This window comes from Camellia sinensis, chromosome 10, assembly GCF_055761805.1.
Source record: "Camellia sinensis isolate YWXY chromosome 10, ASM5576180v1, whole genome shotgun sequence".
In the NCBI taxonomy this organism is placed as follows: domain Eukaryota; kingdom Viridiplantae; phylum Streptophyta; class Magnoliopsida; order Ericales; family Theaceae; genus Camellia; species Camellia sinensis.
Genome location: NC_138970.1, coordinates 180,089,520 through 180,109,715, shown reverse-complemented (window position 1 = coordinate 180,109,715; position 20,196 = coordinate 180,089,520). Strand labels below are relative to the sequence as shown.

Sequence of the window (20,196 nt, the reverse complement as noted above, 5' to 3'; positions counted from 1 at the left end):
TTTGAATAGCTTCTCGAGCTTGCTCAATTTCAGTGTTGTATGGTCTACCTCGAACTCGAAGAGAGAGTCCGGTTGATTGACAGGCGTAGATGCCTTAGATAGCTGGGGCAAAATTGAGAGTGAAGCTGGCCCCGTTGGTATGTCCGTATCTACCTGGACATTTGGTGCCTCCTCGGGTGCTGGGATTCCTGGTGGAGGAGGAACCAGGTGTGAAGCAGATGCTCCGGTTTGTTGTTGTAGCCTGGCGATTAATTCTACTTGTTGGACCATGATCTCGGCCTGTTGTTTGGCAAACTCATCCCGGCGAACAGCGTCCTGCTGCATGGCTCTCATGGTCTCTTGCATCTGACGCATCATTTCCTCAACTCCTGTCGGTGCCGCCATACTGCCCTGATTTGTCTGAACTATTGGCAGGTCTATTTCTATAGCAACAATTGGGATCTCAATCTGACTGTTCATTGATGGGGTAGTCCACTGCTCTGGCAACCTCTGCTCGGATACACTGCGTTTCCTTGGTCTTTGTCTGATAACCGAGGGTAGAGAGTGAAACACTGGTTGTCCGTCAACCAGATCCTCGGATCGATTGAGTCGATGACCTCTTGTCCAGGGTACTTGGGGAATATCTACTTGGTCGGAAGCAATTGTGCTAAAACTGTCCTAGTAAAAAGATAAATAAAGCAATAAGGAAATAAACAGATAAACGGACAGCATATCAACTTAAAGTAAATGCACAACACACAGCTGGGCATAATCAACGCACGGTCGATAAGCTGAACACACACTGTCTTCAATCACTGATCATTATCCCTGAATCACTGTCCCCAAAGACCGAATCTGGGTCTGATACCCGCAGATAACTGATTCTCAAACACTGACTGATGCTCGCAGGCCTGATGCCCCAAACTCGCAAACTGATACATGCAACCCCTGTAGAGATACACTCTGACAGCACATAACAGATAATTGAGAGCCAAAACACCCCTATGTTGGGGGAGGGTTTCCCTGTCCTATTTTGTCAGCAGCTAGGGTTTCACTACGCACGCAGCGGTTTCAAACAACCTATATCGAGTAAACAGCCTGTCCTAGTTTGGAATGGTCACTATGGATCCGAATATGCACTAGGTCAAATGGTCGAAAAGGGCGCCCCGGTAAAACTGGGGTTTGTGTTCCCATACTAGCAGAGCCCATAACCGGTCAGCCTTATGGTCATGCCTTGACAAGACAAGCCTCCAACAAACCGTTCAGGAATAGCAGATGGCAAACACGGTGTCCTAGACGCACCAATGCACATGCAATGCAAAGAAACACATAAGTGTAGTCAAAAACAGATATCATGAGTTCGAGTCAAGTTCTCTAAGTCCCCAGCAGAGTCGCCAGAAACTGTAGACGTCCCCGAACGTCCCGGGAGGATGAGGTCCCGTTCTGTTCGTATTGGGCTCACTACAGGTTCGGACTCTCAAATTGTCACGGTTCTAAATCTGAACCAAAGTGTCCAAATCCGGCAAATCGTTTTGAGAAAACAGATTTTTTAGAAAGAAGTGCCAAACATGGACTGCTTCGCCAGATACAGAGTCGCCGCCTAAATGTTTTATTTTGGAAAATTTAGGAAACCCTGACTCGTTTGCCTAAGGCCACGTGTCTGTCATCACCAAAGTTGCCTCGGCTCGGGAACTTGGGTACGATTGGGGAAGGTCACCTCGTGAGCACCCCCGTTCACCCGATCAAAGATCGGCCTCTACTAACCATGATATCTAGTTTTGAAAACTTTATGCGTTCTTATTCCGGTTATTAGCCTAGATTTACTATGTGATGTGCACAGCATACAAGTATAGACTGGATCGTCTAAATTGGAACAAAACATTTCATGTTTATTCTTGAAAGTGGTTTGATGGTGCTACCCGCAAGTAGGCTAAGATGTGGATTTGCCACCCTCGGGTGGGCTTAGAAAAACATGATTTTGCCACTTATCTAGTGGGCTTAAAACTCACAGTCAATGCATTTATTCCAATTCAAATAATCCAACCTTCACCCACAGGCATTCAGGCAGTTTATATCACGTAAGCACATAGCCTCATAGTAACCATGCTATCATGGCAGTCACTCACACGCATGCAAGGATGCTAAAGCATAAAACTTACTGAGTACTCCAAGCCAAAACAGAAGCTAATTAGAAATCTATGCATGATCCTAGCTATACAGAAATGCCTAATGCAACACATGCAAAAATGCAACTATAGAAGGCTCGGCTATTCTAAAGGTGGCATGCGAAATACTACAACTGACAAGTATTCAACTTGGAATTGAAATATAATGTTGTTAGTATGATGCGCCGAGCCCGGTGCATGCAAAACAGATGAATGAATGCAAACATGCTATCATACTGTATGCTAATTGAAACATGCCCTAATCTAACCATCATAAGCGGGTAAATAAAAGGGAGAAAGACGTAGGATTGGAAGACATACATCACACACACGCACACTTATTACAGTTGTGCCCTCACCCAGAGGGTCCGAATAAATAATATACAGTCCCAAATGAATAAATAATACAGTCCTGAATAAATACAAAATCCTAATTAACTAGCAAATTAATTTAGGAAAGCAGTAAATTGCACGTAAATCCGTGGACTGCCTCAGCTCTGTTCCAAATGATGAATGACGCATGCTCGAGTTGCCTTGTGCGGAGAATTCCTTGCGATGCCCCGGTTTGCCTCTGTTTGCAATTATTCTTGGGATGCGTGCCAGGCTCCGGAAGGTTGCTGATTTCTGATTTGCTACAACAAAGAGCAACAAAGGGGCATGGCAAAGTATTTTCACATATGTATGCATGACTACCCTTCAAGGAGTGTAGTCCTCGATCCCCGTGCCACCAATCACGCATCTCAGTGCATGATGGCCGAGGAGTTGAATTGCACGACTCAATATGAAATGAATGCCCATGAAAACATAACAGCACCTAAACTCCATCATGGGTGATCCGGAGAGTCGGCGACCGGGAATTGAGACACGTTCCGTCACTCGGAGTACGAAACGTCCCTCGTTTCCCGTGCTTGGGCTAACTCCTATCCCAAGCACAATGCAATATGCATGACATGCATGAATGCAATCCTTACATGCAACCTAGCATACGCAATGCTATGAAATGGCACACACAATGCACGATGTAACGAGGCATACACAATGCTCTAACATACAACCTTGCATACGCAATGCTATAAAATGAAATGGCATACACAATGCATAATGGACTTACACTAACATGAGTGGACCTCAGCCACACTCACGTCAGTAGCCATTAGGTGAAAATGAGACTCTCGAAATGCGTGCACGCATGCACGCAAACCGAGAACCGAACCTAAGGCATGACATGCAACTCTAACAAGGCATGGCAAGGCATGGAACAAGGTATGCAAACATGCAAATTTCAGTACTGAAATATGATACAAAATGGTCCCGAATCACAGAAATATGGCACCCGATGCATGGAATGGTCCCGAAACTCAAAACTGGGCACATGAATTGACCTATAGCTATACAAAACACGCATTATTTGATCATGAAGTCTAAAGACAGAGCCAAGGCAGTCCCAAATCATGAACATTTCTAGTTCAAAGCATGGCCAAAAAATGCTAGCAAGATGGACTAAAATAGCATGCAATTTTGACTAGAAAACATGGTTTACATGGAAAGTATAGGATGCACATGGAATCTCACCAAACCAGAAAAAATCAGTGAATAAAACATGTGAAAATAGGCCCAAATAACCACTGATATGCAACCATGACATGCAAAAATGATGAGTTACTTTAGAGGGTCATGCAAGGAGTCATTAAGCAAATGCAAGATAAACATTTTTCATGGCATAAACAACTATGAAAATCAAATATGGTGGTCCCAAAACTCACCAAATTGACCCTGGAAAGTGACTCCAAAGCATGAAAAATAGTGTCTCTTTGGAAGGCCAAAATGACCACCAAACAAGTCAAGGTGAGAGGGGGTCACCTCCCTCTGATTTGGAGGCTCAAAACAGTGTCTTAGCCACTGAAAATCCATTGGATTTCAGTGGCTATAAGGCCAAACAAAGCATGCAACAAGGGCTTAGGTGAAAGGCTCAAAATAGGAGACAATCAAGCATACAAGGAAGCATATGACCTCAAAAAAAAATTGAACCTCAAACAAAATTGAAGATGAGATTAAAACAAGATATTTTTCAGTTTATGACAACTCTCAAAAACAAACACAAGTAGGGCTAATCTATCATGGAAAAATGGCCCTAAAAGAGAAAATAGAGACAAGGGACAGAAGCTGGCCTCAAACAGTGAAGAACCATTCAACAAAGTTGAAGAGGGGCTAAAAAAAAAAACACTTTACAGTTTATGTCAAGCTTCAAAAATAATCACAAGTAGGCCTAAAATATCATGCAAGAAAAAGGCCTAAAAGAGGGACAAAGAGACAAGTGATAGATGCTAGCCTCAAACAGAGGAGAACCCTTCAACAAAGTTGAAGAGGGGCTCAAAATAAGACATTTCACAGTTTATGACCAAGTCCGAAACAGCTCACAAATAAGCCTAAAATATCATGCAAAAAAAGGCCTAAAAGAGAGTTTAAACACAAAGGGTGAGGAGGAGACCTCAAACAGAGAAAGACCCTTAATTAAACATGGAGATAAGCACAAAATATGACTATTTATAGTTTGGGTCGGAGCCCAAAAATGCAAGCAACAAAGGCTAAAATAGCATGCAAGATAGGGCAAGAAAGAGGGAAAATAGGACTCACCCTTGTAGAACCAAGCTTCAACAGCTTTTGGACCAGGTTTGGGAGCTCTTAACCTCTGGAAAACAGCCTCAAGTTGCTGGAATGGAGTGTGGAGGTGTTGTGCTATGGATTGGTGCAAGAATCTTAGGGTTTTGAGGCTTGGAGTAGAGAGAGGGGGAGAGTTAATGCAAGAGGCTCAAAGCAATTTTTGTAACCCTGAAAAATGGAGTTGGGGGGCTGGTTTTATAGAGGAGAGGAGTGGAAGAAAGGGGGGAAAAATCAAATTCAAATTTCCCCCCCAAAAGACCCCCCCTCGGATACAAGATCTGGGGAGAAAATGAGGGCATAGCTGGAAAGAACAAGGTGTGGGGGTCATGGCTGGCCAGGTTCAAAAGGTTCAGGTAGCCGGCCGGCCACTCCCCATGGCCGGCCGGCCAAGGGTCAAAAGGGTCAATGCAAATTGCTGACCGGCCATCCCAAAAAGGTGGCCTCCCATGTGTGCACAACACAAATATGTGGTCAAAACCCAGAAAATGTGAACCAGGAGAGAGAAAAGCCAACTTTTTAGAGGGGTTCAAAAGGGTCAGAGACAATTACTGGCCGGCCTATACATATTGGTGGCCTCCCAGGTGTGTACAACACAAATATGGGGTTTAGGGCTAAAAAAAGTGGCTCCGAGGTGGTCAACATTAGCTTTTTAGTGAGGAAAACGGGCGACGGAGAGCGATGAAGAAATAAAGCTGGCTTTTCAGAATAATTGCTAGCCTCCCACCCTCCTACAAGCTTTCTAACAATGAAAAGAAGGTCTCCACCAAAAATGAACCAAAACCGATGTAAAACGAAGGTTCGGGGGCCGAAACACGCAGTTCGGGGCCCCGAAAACAGGCTGTTAGGCACCGGAAGTGGCGTTCAACCACGAAGTTGGTCTCCCAGGCCACAATGTCCCTCTAAAGGGAGGAAATAAGATGTTTTCCAAAAATCGGAGCAAACGGAGGTAGTTAAGCGGTCTCGAACCGAGGCACACGGCCGTCGGCTCCGAAAAACCAGAAACCGGGCTCCAAACGGGAAAAATGGCCTACGACCACGAAACGTAGCCTACGGCCACTGAGAGATGATCTACAAGACCTCTCCTTCCCTTCGGGAAAAGAAAATAGAGAAAACAGAGCCTGGTTCGCAAATCGAGACAAGGCACGAAAGAGTCCGGAAGTCTAGAGGCAAGGCTTGCAGCCGGGACTCTGAAACTTCTGAACGAGCACAAAATGCAATATCACCGAGCGCTCAATCAGTGACGTATGAGTCTTAAGGTCGGTCAAAAATGGGGTGTCTACAGCCCCATGCGTCAATTTTCGCAGGTTAAAGTGGTAACGCGTTCTATGCCGCGTTATGATTCACATGGTATATTTGGTTGCTCAAAACCATTACCGAGTGAATGGGAAATTGAAGCCAAAGTATGCTTCATGGAAATGGAGTTTTGGTGGAAAATCCTTAAAGGTTTGAATAAGGCTTGTCCCACATTGATTTAGTGTGAAGTTTTGAATGGGTTTATAAGGCATAGGATTGGAACTTGGGGTGTGCCCCAAGGGGTACGCAAGTGTTTTAGAGAGGGAGGTTATAGGCTAGACCCATTGGACCAAAAAATCACCACACACGCGCGCCGCCGCAGTCCGTTCGGTCGGTCTGGCTGGGCCAGGCCTGGGCTTGGGCGCGGGTGCGTAGTGTGAGGTTGGATTGGGCTTGTCCGGCCCAATACCTATCTTTTTGGGTCAAAAACATTTGAATTTAATTTAATTTTTCGAAAAATAAAATCCATAATTCAAATTAATTCCGAAAAACTGGTCCGATTTTTTTTTCTGTACACCCAAACAAGTCCCTTCCCGATTTTATCTGTTTGAATTTTCAACCCAACAGATTTAAAAATGTTTAATTCAAAACCCAACAGGTCTGTGCCTGTTCAAACAAGTTTGTACCTGTTTAATTCAAAACATGCAGCCACCACTACATCTATAAATAGGACAACCCTCATTTGATGTTTTAAATTCAGAAATTTCGTACTTCACCTCTGCAAATTTATTCTTCATTTTCCTGGATTTAATTTTTGTGAGAAAGAGTATAAAACACTTAGTGTGTTTGTTGTACAAATATATTGTAGTGCTGCATATATTTGTTGTTGATCATTTCATCCTGGGAGATAGATGTCCATATTCTGAAAGCACCGCGGAAAGGACGAATCTGTCTTAAGGACACAGTGCCAGACACTGGACTTGATCAGAATACTATCCAAGATATTAATCAAGTAAGTTAATTATTTATTATCTGTTTTATTATTATTTATTTAAATCAGATTTTAATTTTGTTTTGGTAACAAAATAAAATCTGTTTTTATTTATTTAATTATGTTTTTAGTTTGATTTTTGTAATCAAACATTTTTCTCTCCTTTCCTTTATTTCTTTTGTATTCTATTTGTTGTTAAGTATATAAACAAGATTAATTAATTTAATTACAGTGAAGATTGTCCAACAATTTGTGCTAAAATTAGAAATTTTGATTTGTTGTGATTTGTGCTAAATTTAAATTTTTTTGATTTGTATTAAAATTGGAGATTTTGATTTGTGGGGGCTTGTGATTTTGATTATGAATTTTTATTTTGATTTTTAGTTTTTTCAAACAGCCATAGAGAAATATTTCAAAAGATAATTAAAATCGGAATCATCTCTTCCTCAAGAAGAAGATGACAATTATTCTTCCGCAAAACAAAGTCGCATAGAAATCAACTTAGTAGACTTTCTTGCAGATCCAGGACTACGACCTTGGATTATGAACTATAATGCTACTGATCGAGACCAAATTCATAGGGCATATCTACAAAAAGGACCTTGTCAACCTCGTGATCATAATTTTCCACAAAAATCATTTAGACAAAAACTTCGGCGATTTAATCAGGCTTGGTTTAGTAAATTTTCTAATTGGTTGGAGTATAGTGTAGCAAAAGATGCAGCATTTTGTTTATGTTGTTATCTTTTCAAACCCGATGTTGGAGATCAAGCTGGTGGTGATTCTTTTGTTGGTGAGGGTTTTTCAAATTGGAAGAAAAAAGAAAAAATTCAAACTCATGTTGGAGGTCCCAATAGTACTCATAATCAAACTTCAAGTAAATGTCAAGACTTGTTAAACCAAAATCAACATGTTCAAACAATTTTTTTCAAACAATCACGCTCGAATTGAGTATCGAACCCATTTGAATGCATCCGTCGATTGTGTCAAATTTCTTCTAAGACAAGGACTTGCGTTTTGTGGGCATGATGAATCTGAAAATTCAAGTAACCAGGGAAATTTTCTTGAACTTTTCAAGTTTCTTGCTGATCATAATGAAGATGTCAAAATGGTTACATTGAGCAATGCTCCACAAAATCTCAAGTTGACATCTCCTGATATTCGAAAAGACATTGTGAATGTAACCACATTTGAAATTATCAATGTGATTATTAGAGATCTTGGTGATGCACTTTTTTCTATTTTGATTGATGAAGCCCGTGACATATCAATCAAGGAGCAAATGGTAGTTGTAATATGATACGTTGACAAAAAAAGCCAAGTGATTGAGTGTTTTTTGGGTATTGAGCGTGTTGCTAATACAAATGCTCTCTCACTCAAACAAGCTGTGGAAAATTTATTCTCCAGACTTGGATTGAGTATTTCCAGATTGCGGGGTCAAGGATATGATGGGGCTAGTAATATGTAAGATGAGTTCGATGGTCTTAAAACACTTTTACTGAAAGAGAATCATTGTGCATATTATGTTCATTGTTTTGCTCATCAATTGCAATTGGCACTTGTAGTCGTGGCAAAGAATCATAATCAAATTGTTTTACTTTTCACTTTGGTTTCTAATGTGGTGAATGTTGTTGGAGCATCATGTAAACGCTGAGATATTGTTAGGGAGAAGCAAGCTGCAAAAGTTGCTGAGGCACTTAATACTAGAGAGCTATCTAGTGGGCAAGGCTTAAATCAAGAAACTAATCTTAAACGTGCTGGTGATACACGTTGGGGTTCACACTATGGTACTTTGGTCAGCTTGGCTAGTATGTTTTCAACAGTGATTGATGTGCTTGAAATAATTTTGGAGGATGGTTCAAATTCAGAACAATGAGTAGAAGCAAATGTATTATTAAACTCAATTCAATCATTTGAGTTTGTATTCAACCTTCATTTGATGAAAACGATATTGGCTATTGCAAGTGAGTTATCGCAAGCACTACAAAGGAAAGATCAAAATATTTTTAATGCCATGAATTTAGTTCAAATTTCTAAAGTACGGCTCCAAAAGATGAGGGAGAGTGGGTGAACATCTTTACTTGATGATATTTTGTCTTTTTGTGAAAAGCATAAAATTGATGTTCCCCAAATGGATGATATGTTTGTAGCTCGAGGGAGAAAAAGGCGCAATGCTCAAGAAATTACAAACTTACATCACTATCGCACTGAGTTATTCTACACTGTTTTAGATATGCAAATTCAAGAACTAAATGCTCATTTCACTGAGTCGAACACTGAGTTATTACTTTGTGTGGCATGTTTGAATCCATCTAACTCTTTCTCTAGTTTTGACAGGAAAAAGTTAATTCATCTTGCTCAATTTTATCCCAAAGAATTTTCTTCAGTGGAGCTAATGGTACTTAATGATCAACTTGATACATATATTATCGACATGCTATCCAGTAGTAAGTTCTCAATGTTGAATGGAATCGCCGATCTTGCTAAGAAAATGGTGGAGACTAGAAGAGACAAAGTATATCCATTAGTGTATTTGTTCTTAACCTTAGCATTAATCTTACCTATTGCAACTGCTACTATTGAGAGGGTATTTCAGCTATGAATATTGTGAAGAATCGGTTGCAGAACCGAATGGGTGATGAATAGTTGAATGATAGCTTGGTTGTCTACATTGAGAGAGATATTTTTGACGACATTGACAATGATACTATCATAGAAAGGTTTCAAAAGATGAAAACTCATCGGGGTCAATTGTAAAAGTTTAAAATTAAAAACTTTTTGTAATGAATATTAATTTTTAATTTTTAACATTAGCTCGAAAAATTATTATTATGTTATTGTTATTGATTGGGAAAGAAAAAACTTGAGATTATAATTAATAGGTGTCCCCCCTATATTAAATTCCTGGCTCCACCATTGGATACGGGAATGGTAAAAATATCCCGGGCAACTTGAGAAAGAATTTTATATCTAGAGGAATTCACATTCCACCTATTCAAAATTTCAAAATGTGAGTTTGGGCCTTCCTTTTCACAAGCATCTTCCAAATATTTATTTGCGTATGACTTTCCACCATCACATTCTTCTTGTGCCAAATGTTTTTGAAACTTTGATTTGAGAGACACTAACTGTTTACTTGCTCCACTAATTGGTTGATCAACTTCAACACAAGTTTGGCTAGAAGAAGAACACATTCCAAATTCAAGCTTTTGATACTCATCATAAATTTGATTCAATGCCTCTCTTACCTTTTTTGTAAGCTCAGTCACAGTGGAGGCTTCATAAAGTTCAGAGTAACAAAAACTAACATATCTCAACTTACAATAGGGATCCAACACAACAAAAATCAACAACATGTTCACTTTTTCAATTTTTCCCCAATACTTATCAAACTTGCTCTTTATTTTCATAGCCATTACATTTAAAGAAGGATGCAAACTCTTTATACATTCAGATAAGAAACCCTCAATTGCACAAACTTCAGTAAAATACATAGTAGAAATAACATACAAAGAACCAGACAAATGAACAGTGGCATCATAGAATTTTTCCAAAAATGAAGTAAAATGCCTAGTATCATCCCAATCTTTGGTGGTAGGAGGTATGTCATTAAGTTCTAAGCAAAAATGTGGATCCTCATCTTCGAATCTTTCAAAAGCTTTTTGAAACTTGAGTGCAGTATTTAACATGAGAAAAGTAGAGTTCCACCGTGTTTGAACATCTAAACACAAAGAACTCTTATGATTAATCCTCTCCTTTTGTACACATGACTTGAAACGTTGCTCTCTTTGAGGAGAACTTCTAACATACTTCACAGCATCACGAATTCGAGCTACCAACCCTTTGATATCATTCAAGCCATCTTTCACAATTAAATTAATAATATGGGCACAACACCTCATGTGAAAAAACTCACCTTTTAAAATAAAGGCATCACTCTTTTTAGAGAACTTTCTTTTCAACTATGGAAGTGCAACATCATTAGCACTTGCATTATCAACAGTTAGTGTACACAATTTCTCTGTACCCCAATCAATCAAGCATGCCTCTATTGCCCTCCCAATTGCCTCACCTTTGTGGCTAGATATTACACAAAAGTTTAAAATTCTTTTGTGTAATTTCCAGTCCTTAACGATAAAATGTGCTATAAGGCATGTGTAGGAAACATTTTGTAGGGAAGTCCATGAATCAGTAGTGAGACAAATTCTTTGATGTGATTTTATGAACAAATTCCTCAATTTCTTTTTCTCATTACTAAACAATGCCACACAATCCCTTGCCACTGTAATGCGTGAAAGTTTTTTGAAATTAGGTTGTATCACACTACAAAAGTGATGAATTCCTTCACACTCAACAAACCTAAAAGGTAACTCATCTTTGACTATCATTTGAGCAAATGCATCTCTGCATGCATCTTGTTCAAATTTCCACAGTCCAAGACTATTTTCAGAACCTTCTTCTTTAATTGATTGAAATGACAAAGTTTTTTGTTTCTTCATCTCATGATTATAAGGACACTTTGAGCAATTGACAACATGTTTTCTCAAAGAACTAGTCCCATTCTCACTCAACCATGCATAAGTGTTATGATAGTAATTACATTTAGCCCCTTCAGGTTTCTTGCACCCTTCCTTATAAATTTTAGTGAAATGAAGCCAAACCTCTGAACCTTTTCGACTCTTTTCTTTAGGAGGACGTACGTTTCTTAGAGGAAGACGTAGAAGCATCAAGTTTATGCTCCACATGGGTGCTACTATTACCAAGATTTGCAATCTCTTCAACACTTGACATCTAACACGAAACACAAATACACAAATATATCAAATGATAGAATATATGATAATCCCCAAAAAATCCCTAACTCAGCAAAATCCCTAAACTTCAAAAATTCCTAAAAAATCAAAAACGCCTTAGCTTGAAAAATCTCTAAAATTAAAAAAAAAATCCCTTGATAAAATCATAAACATTTGTGCATAAATAATAATAATAATAAATAAATAAAAACCTAAATCAAATTGTTAACAAAAACCCTAAACAAAAATAAATCTTTCAAAACAATTAAATTAAAAATCTAAATCAAAACGGGAAAGAAATATATATATATATATATATTTAAAAATAAAAATAAAAATAAAAACCTACCCAACACAAAAATGAAAAAATTACTCACTGATCTCGTAGAATAAGACAAGGTAGGGCTGCGATTGTGCAAGAGTGAATGGAGGTCCTAATAGTAACAATGGTGGAAGGTAGTGTTGTGATGAGATTGAGAGAGATAGAGATGGTTGATGGCATGACTGGCATGTTGTAGGCTGTAGTATTCAAATAAGAGGAGAGTGTGAGAGAAAAGAAAAGATGAAGATGGAATCGAGGAGACGAATTTGGAGGCCAAGAAACGAGACCCTTCGAGTTCTCTTTCAAGAATGGAGAAGTGTGTGACGTGAATTTATGAAGGGCTACTGTTGTTTATTAAATATTATATATATACACCTTTTAAAATTCGGTTCAGTTCGGTTTGAAGTTTTTTCATAAAATCCACTAACTGAATTGTTTTTACGGTTCTCAATATTTCTTGAACCGAAACTGAACCGATTCTTAATAGAATCGAACCAAACCGTACAGTTCGGCCTGGTTCGGTCTAGATTACTGATTTGAACAGATTTTTGAACAGCCCTAGGTACTATTTTGATAATTTAAATAGTTTATTTTATAGGTATCAATATATCATTAATAGAAAAACGAGATCGATTCAACAACTCTAGCATTTTTTTTTATCACGTTTGTTTTTAACTAAGACACAAGATATGCATGTGGGTTCCACCACTCAACGGGATCCTACCTATTATTGTATTTAATTGGTGTGTTAATGGGTATACTAATTAGTGTTTATAGCATTACTGTTTTAAAATAGATATTTTTTTAAAGACAAACTCAATTAAAATAAAAAGTTACAATTATTTGATCAACATAATTATTTTTTCATTAATGATATATATGGAGAGTCTTATAAAATGAACAATTTAGATCATAAAAATAAAACTTGTGATTGGCTCTATGATCCTTTTGAGTTCTTCAAGATTAAATTTGAAGTTAAAAAAATGTGAAATTAATTTCATATTTTTAAATTAAAATATTAAGATGTATAAAATATATAAAAATATTTCATTTAAATTTTAATATCTAAAATTTATAAAAAAAAATTAAGTAATTTATACCTCTCATAAAAGATAATACATAAATAATCAATTTAAATAAATTAATTTTTCTAGTACAAATATTTTATTTTAACATTTGACCAGTGTTTTGTATGGTCTTTTTTCTACAGTATGATGATAAGATTTCCCTGTTCACTTGTAGTGGAATCCAGGTGGTGCTTTTACAAAAAAGATAATACATAAATAATCAATGTAAATAATTCAATTAATTTATATTTTTTCATATAAATATTTTATTTTAACATCTGACCCGTGTTTTGCATGGGCTTTCTTTCAGAATTGGGATCCTCCCCTTGAGCCCCTCCTTCATTCTCTCCTTGCAGGGGCCTTCGGGTCTACTTTGAGGCACAGTTTTGATAATCCAAACCGTTCATATTTTTAGATTTATTCAGTATATCATACCTGTAAAAAATCAAGTTGATCGAATATCATAAAATATGTGTTCGGAAAACTGTTTATTAAAAAATAGTTTGTAGTCCCAATTTTCTGAACGCATACTTTCTGATATCCGATCAACTTGATTTTTTACAGGTATAATATACTGAATAAATCTAAAAATATGAACGGTTCGAATTATCAAAACTGGGCCTCAAAGTGAACCCGAAAGTCCCTGCAATGAGGAAATGAAGGAGGGGCTCAAGGAGGGGATCTGGACTCTTTTTTTCTACCTAGTGTAATGATAAAATTTCCGCGTTCACTTGTAGTGGAATCCAGGTGATGCTTTTACAAACGAGTGTGGAGACTGTTGGAGTGCACTTGTCTCATTCTCTAATCACTCGGTTTCTTTCCTTTTTTTTCTTTTTTTTTTCTTTTTTTTTTCGGTTTGGATTGGCTATTATCAATTTAATTTTTTTTATTTATATTAAAATAATTCTCAATGTCATTTTTGTTTAAAGTCGAAATTACGGTGCCTTGAATGTCATTCAATCCTGTTTAAAAAAAAAAAAGAAAAAAAAGAATGTCATTCAATAAGTTGAGGTGTTGCTAAATTTATTCCAATTCCAAGAGTTTAGATTGAATTAGCATTAATAGGCTGTAATTGAATTATAAATTTAAGTATGGATTATGAATTGATCCAAATGTTCAAATTGAATTAGTATCAATTTTTGTTTTAAAATACATACATGAATTTATAAGTCAAACACATCCTTGATAGACTTAATTCTTCAATAATTTTATGGATTCAAAAAATTTACATAAAAAATTATTTAGGAAAAAGTAGTTTAAATTGAATCGAGATCAATTTATGTTTTTAAATTTTTATCTAAATTTATGATCAAAACATGGCCTTAATTCTAATTCTTCAATAATTTTATGTAGGCGTGGACGTTGTGTCGTATTGGGTCGTGTTCGCGTCGTATCATCTCAGATTCGTATCAAAATCACCTCAACAATAACCCAACCCATTTATTATTTCGTGTTATCATGTCGTTTCATTTTTAATCCATGTCCGATTCATGTCGTGTTAATGTGTCATGTCGAAAAATTCCACTATTAACTAAAAATATCAAATGTATGAAAAAAAATTAAAAATTTATTCACAAGTTAAATTTAATGAAACTAATCTCTATTAAATAAAATTATTTATAAAAATATTTAATTTCAACTATATTTTATCTTCTTAATTTATAAAAATTATATTTTTTACTTAACTCAAATAATAGACAAAAAATAATATTAAAAATGTGTAACTAAGTCTTCATTATATAGGTTATCCGTGTCAATTTCATGTTATATAGATTTGACAGTAACCTGGTCTGTTTAATATTCGTGTTATTGGGTCGTATCATATACGTGTTTGTGTCAGTAAATTGTCAACTTTAACCCGCTAATTTCGTGTACGGTTCGAGTCTTCGTGTCTCAAACTCCCGTCCTTAATTTTATGGGTCCAAAAAATTTACCTAAAAATTTATTTATGAAAAACAATAATGTTAATGTGTGGTTCATATGAATTTTACACGGTTTGGCAAGATGGTTGAGACTAATTTAATTCACTAAAAGATAAAATTGACTAAAAAATTAATATGATAAAATATCACATCTAAATCATAATTATTTTATTTTTTCACTCAAAAATCTACAAAAGAGTTAAAAGTTCATTCAAAACAAAACCTTTTTAACAAATCTAAAATAGTCAAAAAAAACCAAACTAAAAAAATTCTTTCCAAACAAAGTGTGTGTCTCATCATATAAGATTTTAATTTGGATCACTTTTTTTTTTTTTGGGATAAATTTTGTAGATCCATAGTTTTATTAGTAATGTTAATGACATTTAAACTTGCATACGAGTCCCATCACTCCGCATCTAGCCTACCAAATATTGTGCAATTGGTAATTTATTTTCATAATATCAATTACAAAATTATAAATTTTTGTTATATGAATTATAAAATTTTAAATATTTTATTACGCTAATTTGTAATAAGATTGCACATTTTATAATTAATAGGGCAAATTACATATACCTCTCGAGGTTTGGCTAAATTACAAATACCCCTGAAGTTTGAGAAATTACAAATTTTCCCCTGAATGCTATATTTGCATAAGAAATTAGAGGGTAATTTGTTACGAAATATAAACCTCAAGGGACAAATTGTTATGAAAATACAAATCTCAGGAGGCGGGATATAATTTCCGAAAGCTCAGGGGCATCTGTAATTTAGCTAAACCTCGAGAGAGGTATATGTAATTTGCCCTAATTAGTATTATGAATTTTTATGATAAAATTATATCAATTTATAATAGGGTACATATGACATGAACCTAAAAGTGTGCACACTCTAGACTTTTCCTTTCTTAACATTTATTGATAAACTTGGAGCAACTCTTACCAGAGAGATTAAGGGGTTATTTGAAATAAACTATCCTAGCCTATCACCCGTGTTATGTACGGGATAATTATAGATATTTATATTTATTTTAATTTTTTTAATATATAAATTATGTTTTTAAAGATTTTTTATAAAAATAATTTAACAATCTTATCACTAATCATAGTGTACATGAGAAATTAAAAAAGCTACTGTAGTAACTATGCACGGGCTGTATCTATAATTATTTGTATGAGAGGATTTTAAATGCTAATCAGGGATTTTGACCAAACCAATAAATACAGGTATGTGAATTGGAAAAAGTTAATAAATGCTGATCAGGAGATTTTGACTAAATCAATAAATGTTGAGATTTTTTTTTTTAAATCAAAAATTTTTAAAATTAAGATTGTGAGATTGGAGCTCCCACAAGGTTTGCGGTTTAGAAACCCTCTTTTCCTTAATATATAGTATAGATAGATGAGTGTGCTTTTTGATTTTTTGATTAAAAATTAATGAAAAATATATATATATATTTAAGATAATTTTTTAATTTTTTATAAAAAAATAAATATATTAAAATATTATATCGACTAATAAAATTACTAAGAGATCTTTCTGTGCACTGACATGCTTTCCGTCATACATGTTAGTGAAGGTACAGGTACTACTCAGTGCACTGTTGTTGACTGTGCTTCACTGTTTTATTTATTTATGGAAAATGCGTTGGACCCCAGTGGGGTACTGGGAGTCCTCTTTGATTGGAGGAAAAAAAAATTTTTTTTTTTTTCAGTCAATGGGGAGCCGACACCTCACTGGGGGTTGTCAGTGGGGCTCACTGGGGTCGGTAGCACTACTCTTTATTTATTTATTCAAAAAAGACTTAAACCCCCTTTTAAAAGCAATCCCCACGACCCCCTCGGCCTTTCATTGGTCAAAAAAAAAATTTTTTTTTTTTTTTCTTCTCCCCACCCACCAACCCCCACATGTGTGGGTTGTTATTTATTTATGTCTGTCATTTGTTGGGGGGGGGGGGGGGGGGGGGGGGAGGATACGCAGAAGATATATTACATACAATTTTTTTTTTGCTTTTCATTTGTGGTGGGCAGGGACCGGACCAAAAAAAAAAAAGGGCCCTTTCAGTCTTTTTCTTTCTTCTAACTAGTGTTGTTGTTTTCCGTCAAAAAATTTGTGAATAATATAATTTTTTTTTATATTTGCAGTGACTGTTTAACTTTTTTATTTTTTATTTTTTATTTTTTATGTTTACCCAAACACTTACTAATGAGCCAGCATCTAAGAAATTTGTACAGGTAAAAATGGATGCAGCAGGCTCTGCAACCCAAGAAGCATTTTGCTTATTTCTATTAACTCGTAACATGTGTTGGAATATAAAGAAATAATATGGGAGCTTCGTATTTGGTGGTTGATGGGTATCCTTCTACCACCTAATAATTTTTCCTCTCCTCCCACCTCCAATAACCTCTTAAAAATTATGTTTGGTTTAGAAAAATATTGTGAGTCTGGTTCATTTGAGAAGTGGCTTTTTGACCATGGAGGGAAAAAATTAAAATATTTGAAAATGACTTTTTATGGAAAAAAAATTAAAAAATAAAAAGAATGGAAATGAATATTTAATTTTTTTTTTTTTGTATGAGTTCACTCTACTCATAATTTCATCCAACTTAATTTGATAGATAAACATGGCTTATGAATCCTTCCATACTTCCAAGGGTATGCTAATCTAATCACATAGTTTTACAGGTGAAAAAATTATTTTACCCCCACTCTAAAAAAATAATAGCCACCTTTTATATAAGAAGAATTTTTATATAATTTCATAGATTAATCAACTAATAATACAACATCAGTGTACAAATAAATACAATTTATTTTATATTTTCGTCTTAATATTATCACATTAATAATTTTATCATTCAATTTTGTTGGAAATTGTTATAAAATTCTGGGTAAAATCAGAATTTTTTCCTAAATTTGGTCTATTTTTTAGGTAGGCCCCGTGCGTCGATTTTCACGGGTCAAAGTGGTAACGCGTTCTATGCCGCGTTGTGATTCACGTGGCATATTTGGTTGCTCAAAACCATTACCGAGTGAATGGGAAATTGAAGCCAAAGTGTGCTCCATGGAAATGAAATTTTGATAGAAATTCCTTAAGGTTGTAAAATGGCTTGTCCCATATTGATTTGGTGGGAAGTTTTTAATGGGTTTATAAGGCATGGGTTTGGTACTTGGGGTGTGTCCCAAGGGGTACCTAAGTGTTTTAGAGGGAGAGGTTATGGGCAAAAATGGCTAGACCCATTGAACCTAAAAATCACCGCGTCGTTGTTTGTCCGATCAAGCGGGTGGGTTGGGCTAGGCCTGGGCTTGGGTGTGTGGTTGGATTGGGCTTGTTTGGCCCAATACCCTATCTTTTTGGGCAAAAAATATTTGAATTTAATTTTATTTTTGGTAAAATAAAATTCAAAATTCAAAATAAACCGGAAATAAACTGATCCGATTTTACTGTACACCCAAACAGGGCCCTTCCCCTTTTTATTTGTTCAAATTTGAATCTAACAGGTTTGTTTCTGTTTATTCAAATTGAACAGGTTTCATACCTGTTCAAATAGGTTTTGCACCTATTTAATTCAAACCCAACAACTATAATTCCATCTATAAATAGGACAGCCCTCATTTGGATTTTGTAACTCTAATTCCGTCCTTCATAATTCTACAAATATTCTTTTCATATTGCTGCATTATTTTCTTCTGTAAGAGAGTATAAACACTTAGTGTGTTCATTAGGCAAACAATTTGTAGTGCTGCTATTGTTTGTAGTAGATCATTTTATCCTGGGAGATAGACGTTCAAATTCTGAAAGCACCGTTGAGATGACGAATCTGTCTTAAGGACACAGTGTCAAATACTAGATTTGATCAGATAATTATTCAAAGAAATTAATCAAGTAAGTTGTTTGATTTATTATTCTGTTTTATTTGTTTATTTAATCAGATTTTAATTTTGTTTTTGTAACAAAATAAAATCTGTTTTTATTTATTTTTTTTTATTTCGAGTTTGATATTTGTAATCAAACAAAATTCTCTCATTTCTTTTATTTCTTTTATATTCTGGTTGTTGTTAAGTACACAACAAAATTTAATCTTTTTAATACAGTGAAGATTGTCCAACAAATTTCACCTTACTCATAATTCTACCAAACTTAATTCAACAATTAAATATGGTCATAAATCTTTTAACATAGATAAGTCATAAAATGGCTGAATTGAATTTCAAGTTTTAATTAATAGTTAAACGTTTTTCTTTAAAAATAGTAATTTTCTTTTGAGAACAAAAAATAGTAATTTTCAAAACCCTTCTTTTTAGTTTTCGCTTTACATTTATTCATTTCTCTTCCCATCACACCCACACCCACACCCACAAACACAAACCTTCCCATTCTCTCATTCTCCATCATTGCAATCCCTAACTTATCCATTCTCTCATTCTCCAATCATTGCAATCCCTAACTCATCTATTCATAATGTCGTATTTTAATATTGATTAATGATTCATCAATATAATTTTTTCTATTTAAATATGTTTAGATGAGGAGTAATTATTCAGTATTCTCAGAATATGAACACATAATACTCTATAAGGTTTTGATTGGTAAAAGATAATAGGAGTTCATAATTTATGTCAGAGATTAGATAACAACATAAGATTAAATAATTGATAATTAATTTAAAATATGACCACATAAAATTGTATAAATATGACGATACTGTTTAATATTTTAGTCTTATATGTAAGAATATTAAATTGTATAATATATTATATATAATTGAGATGAGGAGAAAAAGCATCCTGCTCCACTACCGCGTCAACTTTGAGCAAATTCACGCTGGGTGAGGCACAGATAGAGCGAAATGAGAAGAAGTTGTCATCCTCATCCAATAATATTATAATTAATAATAAGGGTAAGCTACTTAATGATCAAATTTGTTATTGGATTGAATTATCTCAAATTTGAATTGGAAATTGTTCTTAATTGGCGTGTTTTGGCAAGTGAACCCATGATAAGTCCTCACCAACTGTAACAGGCCTATCAAGTTCTAATTTATATTTTTTTAAAAAAAATC

The 20,196-nt window shown here is 35.3% G+C and overlaps 2 protein-coding genes across 2 annotated transcripts; one reads left to right on the top strand and one right to left on the bottom strand.

Moving 5' to 3' along the window:
• Positions 1-8,137: 8,137 nt before the first annotated feature.
• Positions 8,138-9,631, top strand: LOC114255923 (uncharacterized). Its single transcript, XM_028195463.2, has 4 exons — positions 8,138-8,314; positions 8,595-8,650; positions 8,695-8,824; positions 9,140-9,631. The coding sequence occupies exons 1-4, from the start codon at positions 8,138-8,140 to the stop codon at positions 9,629-9,631; spliced, it is 855 nt and encodes a 284-aa protein (XP_028051264.2).
• A 289-nt stretch (positions 9,632-9,920) lies between these two features.
• LOC114255924 (zinc finger BED domain-containing protein RICESLEEPER 1-like) lies at positions 9,921-10,931 on the bottom strand. The gene has a single exon (XM_028195464.2). It carries the CDS (start codon positions 10,929-10,931, stop codon positions 9,921-9,923), a length of 1,011 nt encoding a protein of 336 aa, XP_028051265.2.
• Between the last annotated feature and the right edge of the window lie 9,265 nt (positions 10,932-20,196).

What these genes read in the sequence shown, in the direction of transcription:
- LOC114255923 (XM_028195463.2), top strand. Translation starts at nt 8,138, where the DNA reads ATGGTTACATTGAGCAATGCTCCACAAAATCTCAAGTTGACATCTCCT. An exon ending in TCACTTTGGTTTCTAATGTG is followed by an intron (nt 8,651 to 8,694) that starts GTGAATGTTGTT and finishes AGATATTGTTAG; the next exon opens with GGAGAAGCAAGCTGCAAAAG. An exon ending in GTTCACACTATGGTACTTTG is followed by an intron (nt 8,825 to 9,139) that starts GTCAGCTTGGCT and finishes TTTTGTGAAAAG; the next exon opens with CATAAAATTGATGTTCCCCA.
- LOC114255924 (XM_028195464.2), bottom strand. Translation starts at nt 10,931, where the DNA reads ATGAGGTGTTGTGCCCATATTATTAATTTAATTGTGAAAGATGGCTTG.